Raw genomic sequence first — 11,603 nt, forward strand, 5'->3', positions numbered from 1 at the left:
CTGTTTCAAGATCTTATTTTGTTTATTTGCAAAGTATTATGCTTATCTGACTTATCTGAAGACAATGTCTTCATGTCTCTCATATGATTGATTGATGATGATATATATGATCTGTTGTGAGATCAATGGGATACTTATACGCACCATACTGTCCCTATTTTACAGTGACACTAATGTTCTTTATGATGAATCTTTCCTTACGGATGTTATTGATCAGTTTAAATCACTCTGTGATTAGTTCATCTTGATCTATATTAAGATCTTATGTCTTCAGTTTACCTTTATTACTAAGTGCAAAGTGTTATAATGCTCAACAATAATGGAATCTTATGATTAGACTGATCTGTTCAATATGTCTATTTTATCCCTTTGTTTTAACAGGGGTGATTAAAATCATACTGTCACCATTTTCCAGTGACACTAATATTTCCATAATGATGTAAATCCTATGAATGTCATATTGACCGAACAGGTTTTTTAACTTTTTGTCATCAAACTGTGATTAGCAAAACCTGATCAATTTTAAGATCTTATTTCTTTCATTTGTCTTTTTTGGTTTTTCTTTGTTTTGTTTTACTAAGTGCAAAGTATTATGGTTCTGACTCTGAACCAACTACTGTGAAATGGAAAGTATATGTTTACCCACAATGCTGTTCATTTAACACAATGTCTTATGTCTCTCATAGAGACGAGTTGTTGTAAATCCTCTACTCTTTTTGAGTACAATGTCTTGGAGACATATCCAAGTTATTGTTGTGATGTGTCATCACTTCTATCTGGCTTCAGGAGAGGAATTTGATCCACCTGATGTGACTCATTGAGTCTTTTCAATAAACAAACAAACAGACTTTTTAGTCTTTGTCTTTTGTCTCTAGTAACTTCATGTCGATATTACAATAGCAATGATCAACATTATTGGTCTTTTCATAAATTAGGCCAATGAAGATTTAATTACACTGAGCTCCTTCAGAGTTTATTCAATTATTCAGACCTATAGGATATGAAATGGCAATCTGTGCAATTGCTTTCCTGAGGTAACTTTTCAAATGAAAACAGCTTAAACTCGTTCCATGCAGCACTAATTTACAAAGTCATGGTTTGTCTTGCATAATATTGCCATGTCATTATTTTGGAATGACAACCAACTTAGATCCCAAAAGTTTGTCGCTTATATGTCGCTCCTCTCCTAAACAATGACGTCACATTGTGTAACTAATGTGATGTAAAATAAGACACACTTCTATTGTCTCTCCATTGAAATCAGTCAATAGACAAGAGTGTGGGAAACCAGAGAAACCTCACTCACAGAGCCCCTGTGGGACAATAGATCCAGACCTCTACCCTGGGGGAGTCAGAGGTTGATGGGGGTGTCTATGGACACCTATTGATCCATTCTGAACCAGCCCTATAATTTATAGTATTTATATATTTTTAACCAAATATAATCAACAAGGAATCAACAAATTATAATATATTTCCATAAACCCAGAATCAATTTGATGATTATTATATGTATGTATGCGTCATCCATTACTGTCCTACAGTATATCCTAAAGAGCAAACACATTTTATATCATAAGCTTGAAGATAACTGTTTAGGAGAGAATTCATTTGGAACTACTATAGGATATATTAACGTTTAACTAGGCACACGTATATTGTTCAGTGAGAGCTCTGTGAATGAACAGAGTGGGAAAGCTCTGGAGAGCAGATTCACAGTTTAATGTCTTTAGCATCCTACAACCCCACCAGCAGCTGACCATTCTCAGAGGGGAATTGGCACACTTCAGGAAGCAGTCTCAAACCTAGCTCCACCCTCATGTTTAATATTGAAATATCCAAGTGGACGCACAATACAAATGCATGTTACACTGAATATTACACTAACAAGTTATTATTTGTTAATGTATGACTTTAGCCATGCGTCTTGCAATCCTCAGTCATCCATTGAGATCCTTTCCCTCCAGATGGCTTATGACGTCAGGTTCTGTTCGGTCTCAACAACACAGAGCTAAAAAGCCGCCAGTTACGTCTATTCAAAGTCCTGTAGTCCACCGACCAAAGCAGACAGCACACCAGAGACTTAATAATAATAAGGAATTGCATTTTTATAGCGCCTTTCCAAGTGCTCAAAGCGCTTTACAATGGTTCACGCCGGGACAACGCTCCACACGTCCCAAACTCTTCTCCCTTCTGGCTCCAAAACTATGGAATGCACTTCCCATCACAGTCAGAACTGCAGCCTCACTCCCAATCTTCCGCCGTAGTCTGAAAACCCACCTCTTCAGACTCCACCATGGCCCGTAGCACTTGCCCTAGCCCCTTAGATAGCACATTATGTAGACTTAGATAGTATTTTAAACAGACTTATAGCTTGTTACGTAGACAGCTCTAGAATTGCACTTTATGTAGTCATAGCACTTTATAGTACACATGTATAATATATTATATAGTATAGTATGTATAGTTAACATAGATACTCCACTGTTACGTTCTTAGTTTACGCATGATTCATGATAACTACTTTTAAATTTGTTTTACTCCACAAGTCCTGCTAAAAAACTGTGACTCCTAAATCTTATGAGCCTCAACCTGAAATTTCAATCTTGGCTAGAGATTCAGGGTCTGGAGCCAGGCTAGGGGTACAAGGTTCACTAGAAAAACAAACAAATGGGAAAAATGGAAAACAAGGGCAAAGGAGAATATTGTGAGTTCCAGTAAGTGTAAACGCAGCTCTTTGTTTTTTGAGTAAACAAACAACATGGTGAAATAGTTGTTATTATGTGCCAAGATGACTGGGGTGCATGGTCCATTGAAGTCAAATATTATTGGACAGTGACACAGTATAACAGCCAGAGAACCTGAGAGAGCTCGGCAGAGAGGGATCTCATATCTAACAGCCAGAGAACCTGAGAGAGCTCGGCAGAGAGGGATCTCATATCTAATAGCACAGTATAACAGCCAGAGAACCTGAGAGAGCTCGGCAGAGAGGGATCTCATATCTAACAGCCAGAGAACCTGAGAGAGCTCGGCAGAGAGGGATCTCATCATCTAATAGCACAGTATAACAGCCAGAGAACCTGAGAGAGCTCGGCAGAGAGGGATCTCATCATCTAATAGCACAGTATAACAGCCAGAGAACCTGAGAGAGCTCGGCAGAGAGGGATCTCATATCTAATAGCATGATGAAGACTGTGTTTTTTAGTGCTGTTGTGCTGAGTCTTCTCGCAGTGGGCTGGAGTGCTCCAATGGTCTGTGAGAAGCTGTCGAAGCCAGTGGAGAAAGAAGTGGATGTAAGTCGCTCTCCTCCTGATTTATACTTCATTGTATGATGGTGCATAAATGCAGCATATGTGTGCAAAGTATAAGTAGGCTAAAATAATATAGAATATGGCTCTAACAGAGAGTTTACAATCAGTTGAGGCATTTAGCAAATGATTGGATGGGAGCGAATGGAACCCATGCATTCAGTACAAGGTAATACAGGCAAGGTTTGGTTTAGCTCAGCCTCAGCAGGGATGAGAAGGTTTGGTTTGGCTCAGCCTCAGCAGGGATGAGACAATCCTTTTTCTACACAGTATGAGAGAAATAGAAACCACGCACCCTTTCACTGTTGTGTAACCTACCCTGGTCTGGACATTAAAATATGCACATAGATCTACATGCATCGATTGGTACCACCAAAGATATATACAGTAGCCAATAAGCACATTCAAAGATGAAGTTAACATGAGTACAGCAAGGGGATATCATTAGACGCAGCTGTGCATATAATTGCATATAACATATTGTGCAACACATTGATTGAACACAAGCTCATGCAGATGATTCCAGGAGGAACTAGTCAGGAGAGGAGGAGAGAAGAAGGGAGAGACAGAATAGGAGAGAGATAGAGATAGAGAAGGTTCCATAATCAAATGCTTCATGTGGGTACGGACATGCCTGTCCGGCGTCCGCACCCGCAATAATTAGCATTTGAATCTCAACCCAATTCCGCCCGAATCTGTGTGTGCATGTGTGTGCTATATAAAAAGCTATATAAGCTATATAAAAAAGGTAATAGATGTTTCAGAAAGTAATATGATTTATTTTTTATTTCAGTTAAAGGGGACCTGGTATGTGATAGCTATGTCTACGGAGAGCTGTTGGCAGGCACTGTTACTGAATTTGTTTTTGTGGCCAAGTGCTTCAATGGACATCACCTCCAAAGGCACAGTGAACACTTATAATGCCAATCTAAAGATGAAAATGTAGGTATATATTGAGCTATGGTTCTTCATTTGTTTTTCGTGCTTAAATATTTGCTGCTGAAATTATAGCTATGAAAACCTTTGCTTCTCCTTAACAGGTATGGATATTGTATGAATGAGACTGAACTGTTCAGTAGCAAGGGTATGTATGTGTATATAGCTACAGTATATGTACACACAGTATACAAACATTACATGTACTGTAACTGAGTGTCCAGCAGTGGTGGAAAAAAGCACTCAATTGTTTTACTTAATTAAAAGTATCAATACTGCAATGTAGAACTATACACCGTCACAAGTAAAAGTCCGGAATTCAAAATGTACTTGAGTAAAAGTACAAACGTGTTGGTATCAAAATGTACTTAAAGTACCAAACGTAGAAAGTAATCACTATGCAGAATGTCCCATTTGAAATGTTTTCAAATGCATAAAAATCCTTTGAAAATAGCAGATCTACAAGCTCACAATGCATTGTGAATTGATGCAACGCATTGTGATCTTGTAGATCGGCTATTTTCAAATGGCCGAATTGTATTTAGGGCTGTAGTGTTATGTTTTGTAATAATAATCAAAGTAACTATAGTAACTAAAGTTTTCAAATAAATGTGTGTAAATAATTTCTTTCTACCAGTGATATGTCCCCCTGCTCTCTACTGTTCTCTCTCCACCCTCCTCTCTCCCCCCTCCTCTCTCCCCCCTCCTCTCTCTCCCCCCCCTCCTCAGTGATATGTCCCCCTGCTCTCTACTGTTCTCTCTCCACCCTCCTCTCTCCCCCCTCCTCTCTCCCCCCTCCTCAGTGATATGTCCCCCTGCTCTCTACTGTTCTCTCTCCACCCTCCTCTCTCCCCCCTCCTCTCTCCCCCCTCCTCTCTCCCCCCTCCTCAGTGATATGTCCCCCTGCTCTCTACTGTTCTCTCTCCACCCTCCTCTCTCCCCCCTCCTCTCTCCCCCCTCCTCAGTGATATGTCCCCCTGCTCTCTACTGTTCTCTCTCCACCCTCCTCTCTCCCCCCTCCTCTCTCCCCCCTCCTCAGTGATATGTCCCCCTGCTCTCTACTGTTCTCTCTCCACCCTCCTCTCTCCCCCCTCCTCTCTCCCCCCTCCTCTCTCCCCCCTCCTCAGTGATATGTCCCCCTGCTCTCTACTGTTCTCTCTCCACCCTCCTCTCTCCCCCCTCCTCTCTCCCCCCTCCTCAGTGATATGTCCCCCTGCTCTCTACTGTTCTCTCTCCCCCCTCCTCTCTCCCCCCTCCTCAGTGATATGTCCCCCTGCTCTCTACTGTTCTCTCTCCACCCTCCTCTCTCCCCCCTCCTCTCTCCCCCCTCCTCTCTCCCCCCTCCTCAGTGATATGTCACCCTGCTCTCTACTGTTCTCTCTCCCCCCTCCTCTCTCCCCCCTCCTCTCTCCCCCCTCCTCTCTCCCCCCTCCTCAGTGATATGTCCCCCTGCTCTCTACTGTTCTCTCTCCACCCTCCTCTCTCCCCCCTCCTCTCTCCCCCCTCCTCAGTGATATGTCACCCTGCTCTCTACTGTTCTCTCTCCACCCTCCTCTCTCCCCCCTCCTCTCTCCCCCCTCCTCTCTCCCCCCTCCTCAGTGATATGTCACCCTGCTCTCTACTGTTCTCTCCCCCTCCTCCTTCTCAGTATGCATTCTTAACATTACTTCATTCTTTCATTTCCATTATCAGCTTCCCTTGATGGCACTGATCCTAACGAAGTATACCTACAGACGGGTTGCCCTGACTGTGTTGTCATAAAGGAGAGCGGGAGCATCATGTTCATGAGTAAGAATCACCAACGTAGAGTTGAATATTAGACTGAACATTTGCCAGAATAGAAGAGGTTTATAATGTTTCTAATGTCACTGTCACTTGGACTTGTACACTCCATCCAGTGAAATTGGATAATTAATCAACGGCACAATTTATAACTCGTAAATTACTCAAAATACTATTAACACTATTACATAACATATAAACTACAGGTTCAGGGTTGATTTCCAATTGAAGGGAAGAAATATTACATTGCTAAACGAACAATGATGGTCATATTGCAGTAGCATGTTGTTTCGGGAGATGTTAGGTTTGATGTACTGTGTATACTAGTTTCTTTAGGTTTGATGTACTGTGTATACTAGTTTCTTTTAAGCTCTAGATTATTCTTTACACTTACAGTATGTGACAATTTGTGTTGACTAGGGTTCTTGCCATTTACTGCAATCTCACTAATGTACATCATCACATGGCTAATGTCCATATCATGTACTGTATGATATCATATCATATCATCTCTTCACCAGGTAGGAGAACAATTGTCACCGCTGCTGAAATGACAGAGTTTGAGAAACAGGCGGAATGTCTTGGCTGGCCAAAAGTACAGGTTTTGAACACAGATCATGGTGAGAATAATTCTGTTTAGTTTTTCATACTAACAGACAGACAGACAGACAGACAGGCACGCACGCACGCACGCACGCACGCACGCACGCACGCACGCACGCACGCACGCACGCACGCACGCACACACACACACACACACACACACAGACACACACATACATACATACATACATACATACATAAACATCAAAATATTCTGCCATGGCAGTATGAAATGTGGAGGTACGTACATTGATCAATACGGCTGTGGAAATATCACATTTTGAAGAATGTAATTATTTGTAGCAGTCCATACACACAGCTAAGACAATATGAGCAGACGTCCATATGAGTCCATACACACAGCTAAGACAATATGAGCAGACCAGTCCATACACACAGCTAAGACAATATGAGCAGACGCTTGCAATATCTTTGTGATTAGCCAAGCATAAATAGAACAAGCAGCACCACCTGATGTTCTTTTCAACAGTTTACCTAGTGACCTAGTGTTGAAATATACTGCTGTAGCAATGTGTATGTGTGTGTGTGTGTGTGTGTGTGTGTGTGTGTGTGTGTGTGTGTGTGTGTGTGTGTGTGTGTGTGTGTGTGTGCGTGCGTGCGTGTGTGTGTGTCTGTGTGTGTGTGTGTGTGTGTGTGTGTGTGTGTGTGTGTGTGTGTGTGTGTGTGTGTGTGTGTGTGTGTGTGTGTAAATAAGGCTTTAAATGAAGAAAGGCTGCTTGTAGCCACGATACAAACATTATTTTAATGAAAAACAACCAACATTTCAGCCAGATAAGGTCTTCTTAAGGCATGGAGGGTCTTCTTCAATCCCTGAAGAAGAACTCATCTGGTCAAAACTGTGGTTGTTTTTCATTAAAATACTATTTGCATCATGGCTATGAGCAGTGCGGCCTCTTTCTTTCTCATTTAAAGTCTTCTGCACCGTGGTCAGCAACTCAGCAACACTGGTGTACGTGTGCCCTTTTTTCTTGTTAGTTTGTCATAATCATTCCGTTGTGTATTTTGTGAAACATAACCTGTGTTTTTCTCCACACAGGCACAGAAAACTGCAAAGACTATACTCAGGCTCAGGAGTTGAGTGAAAAGGAAATGGAGGAAATAGCAGAGTCATTTGGCAAAAGGCTGTCCGATATGTTTCTAGACCTTCTCAAATGTTTTTTCAGAATCCTGGGTCTAACCTGCATTGCATAACTATTATCATGGCATAATTACCCTTACACCTGAAAGGATTTTTTGACACAAGACACAAGTTCTTAAAGTGTTTCTCAGATTTCTTTAGTTTTTTCTTCAGATTCAGAGCGTGTACAACGGTAAAGGATAGAGGAGAGAGAATTCTCCTAAGTGCTCTGAATGTCATCATATCATTTTGCACAAACATATATACTGAAAAACATGTCATTGATTAGGATTCAGCTGTCACATTTCAATAGGTTGAAAGGTCCCATCAGTGTAAGATGTCATCAGGCTGTCATGGGCGTCCGATGGTCTGAATCCTGTTTTCGACTTTAATCACGTTCCGTGATTAGGATTCTGTTGTTGTCCATTTATCTCATAGGGTGAGAGTGTATGTTTATCCTCATCTTTAAGGGCAAGGTTGTTGTCGTGTTGTTTTCCATGTTTTTCCATTTAATCTTATTTCCCTTTTGGTATAATTGACAATCTGGAGTGGGCTACAGCTGATAGTGGAATTAATACACACGCAAATATTGATATGACATCACTGTGTGACAGGGCAGTCCTGTGCACCAGATACAAGAAGTAATTTTTTACTATTTTAACATAGTAATAAGATGTGAACATAAAATATGAAACAATAAATCATAATGTAAGAAAATACCCATCAGCTTATACTTGGATTGACTGAATAAAACACTCACACGATGAGGATCCTCGTTAATTTGCCTAACTCATCACAGTAATTTTGTATAGCAAACACTTTAGCATTTTGCTTTGATATGTAAACAGTCAATCAATGTTGAGCCTCTGACCCTACTTTCCGAGCACATAAACAATACGTGTGGACTCGGAGTTTGCATGTTCTCCATGTGTCCCCTAGGGTAGGTTGAGGTTCCATTCCCGGCTGACCGGACCATTTGCTGCATGTCACTCCCTTGCTCTCTGTCTGTATTTCTCATTCTTCACTGTATCTGTCTGAATAAAGCATGATTGAAAATGCCCAAAAAAATAAAATAATAATAATAATAAGTAAATAAATAAAATAAGCATTTTAATTTATCACTATCGGATTTTACAGCACTTTTATGTGCAAAATGAAATGGATATAGTGGGCCTGGGCCATGGCTCAGTGGTCCAGGCACCTTGGCTGGTAATCCAGCCTGGCAGTGTGCCGCGGGTTCGACTCCCGATCCCAACGGCCTTTACTGGATGTCTTCCCCCCATCTCTCCCCCCATTTCCTGTCAGCCTACTGTCTGTCCCTCCATAAAATAATATAAAATAAAGGTAGAAGCCACAAAAAAAAACATACAATTGATATTGTTGCTGTCAGGTGGAAATCACCTAACTCAAAATAAGCATTTGAATGTATCACTATCGGATTTTACAGCACTTTTATGTGCAATATTAAAATGGATATTGTTGCTGTCGGGTGGAAACCACCTTTTTTTGTACACAGATCGGTGCAGTTATAGGTAAAAACAGGAATTGGCCTGTTATAGCGCCACCATGAGGCTAATTTTAAAATGTTTAAGTGGCATGTCTTCCTCTGCCTAGTGGGAGTGTGTGTGCATAATTGCACACACACTATATACAGCTTTTGTCCCCACACGTCTCATATTTCATTGACAATGAAAGGAGAAATTAGCTCATATGTGCCTCAAATATGACGTAAATTTGTGGCAACACAAACATTAAATGCCATTGACAATGAAGGGAGAATTTACGTCATGTAGAAAATCGGCTAACCAATCACATGAATTCAGTTGTTCATGAGATGATGTAGGATGATGTATAATCATATATGTGATGTATGCCATGCTTTTGTTATTGCTTAATGTAAGTCGCTCTGGATTAAGAGCGTCTGCTAAATGCCTAAATTGTAAATTGTTCATTCATTCATACATTGGGAGGTGAAGCGGCGAACAGTCAACGCCAGCGTCCTCACTTCTCACATCCACACACCAATGGTGGCAAGCTCACACCGACCAACTCATTGGAGGCAATGTAGGGTTCTTTGCCCAAGGACACATCGACATGTGGACAGGAGGAGCCGGGATTCGAACCGCCGACCCAGGGATCATTGGACGACCTGCTCTACCTCCTGAGCCACAGCCGCCCGACCTCAGTGTATGAAACTCTGACCAACAGGAGAAAACACCTGTTTCATCTGAACACCACACCACATCTTTCAAAGATGATCTTTGTATTAAAGGTAAAACTGTGCAAAGTATACATTCAATGAAAAATTACTTGTGTTTGTCTCTGTGATATATGACATTTAAAAAAAGTTCGTAAAACACAAAATCCTAAAAAATGACATGTTTTTTTACCCATATAACAGAGCATACATTTGAAAATATGACTTGAAGTTACCCGTTTCTTCTTCACCGACAAGGATCACAATTGAACAATAATACTGTTGAATTGAAAATAATTACTGAATATATTATATTCAGTAATTATTTTTTCAATGATTTATATTGCACAAGATTAAATTCTTCTGTATAGTAGCTTATTTGTATACATGTGTATGACATGTGTGATAGATATAGCTGGTGTTCTGTTCATTGATCTGTTTATTTTATAGGGGCCTTGAACAACACAACTATGTTGTGTTGGCTATATTTATATTAATATATGATCATGTTCTTGCATTGTTGAAGAAAGCTGTCCGTCCAACCACCATTAAGACTTTATTCACTAGTAAGAAACCACACCACTGTTCAAGATGAGATATGTGGGTGTAATGATGAGGAGCCCGGGGAGGGCGAGAATCAGGGTGGGGGTGTAGTCTCGGGAGCGTGACGACCGACCTGCTCTGCCCGGGATCGGTCGGTCGCCTCTGCTCGGACGCTGCCCCCCCCCCCCCCCCCCCCCCCCCCCACCCGGGGGCTCCTAGGAGAAGGAGAGAGAGAGAAGTGTTAGCAGGGCAATGCTGAGGATGGAGGGGGTTAGTTGGGGACGAGGGGGGGGGGAATTTGACAGCGCGAGGCGGTATCAAACAGGTAAGTAATGAGATGGGAGTGATTATGTTGAGCAGTGGGTGGTATCTACTCCTGAATCTACGTTGAACACAACTACATTAATCTGTTTACTTGTAAATGTATGCACTTACCAGCTTGCATTGATTGTCTGTTTGCAAACAACATCTTAGGTATACAATGAGATCATTAACAGAATCTGCTTGCAGGGAGGAATTAGCATTTAAGTAGTATATAGGCACATGCCTATTGTTCAGTGAGGGACATGTCAATGACCAAAGTGTGGGAATGCTCTGGAGAGCAGTGTCCCAGGTCCGTACCTCAACCCCCTCCAGGGGAACTGGCACCCGTCTCATAATGTACCTATACCTCCACGTTCACGTTTCATAGAACATAACATTTGGAAATACATCCCAAAAAAAAAAAAAACGTATTATAAAGTTTAAGAAAGCATGTTTCAGAAAATATGAAAAGAAGTCACCAGTTTCTTACTCACTAACAGGATCACAAATCATCAATATATCCAGTATTCTTTTTGCATTATTTGTGCATGTGAATGTGTACACACTGTGTTATACTTTACAGTAAATTGTGTAGATCATTCTGTTACCTTGTGAACATGTGTGATGTAATGATGAGCGTGTGCTCAGTCAGTCACTGATCTCAACATCAGGCAGCAGATCTGCTCTCTCTACAGGGTCACCACTTTCCCAGATTCACACAAAGTCTCTGTCCAGGCGTCCACCTGTTCCCCTGAGATCTAACCATTGTCCCTCAGCAGTAAAATAACTGAGC

The 11,603-nt window shown here is 41.3% G+C and overlaps 1 protein-coding gene across 1 annotated transcript; it reads left to right on the forward strand.

Moving 5' to 3' along the window:
* The first annotated feature begins 3,144 nt into the window (after positions 1–3,144).
* LOC306929500 (uncharacterized protein) lies at positions 3,145–8,821 on the forward strand. Its single transcript, XM_079510048.1, has 6 exons — positions 3,145–3,293; positions 4,102–4,250; positions 4,349–4,392; positions 5,937–6,032; positions 6,548–6,646; positions 7,687–8,821. Exons 1-6 carry the CDS (start codon positions 3,183–3,185, stop codon positions 7,839–7,841), a joined length of 654 nt encoding a protein of 217 aa, XP_079366174.1. The 5' UTR covers positions 3,145–3,182; the 3' UTR covers positions 7,842–8,821.
* The last annotated feature ends 2,782 nt before the right edge of the window (positions 8,822–11,603 follow it).

The sequence above is a fragment of the Electrona antarctica genome (genome assembly GCF_951216825.1).
Source record: "Electrona antarctica genome assembly, chromosome: 9".
Classification (NCBI taxonomy): Eukaryota; Metazoa; Chordata; class Actinopteri; order Myctophiformes; family Myctophidae; genus Electrona; species Electrona antarctica.

Coding starts and splice junctions, on each gene's coding strand:
- LOC306929500 (XM_079510048.1), top strand. CDS start 3,183: ATGATGAAGACTGTGTTTTTTAGTGCTGTTGTGCTGAGTCTTCTCGCA. Junction 3,294..4,101: donor CAGTGGAGAAAGAAGTGGAT/GTAAGTCGCTCT, acceptor TTTTTATTTCAG/TTAAAGGGGACCTGGTATGT. Junction 4,251..4,348: donor GCCAATCTAAAGATGAAAAT/GTAGGTATATAT, acceptor TCTCCTTAACAG/GTATGGATATTGTATGAATG.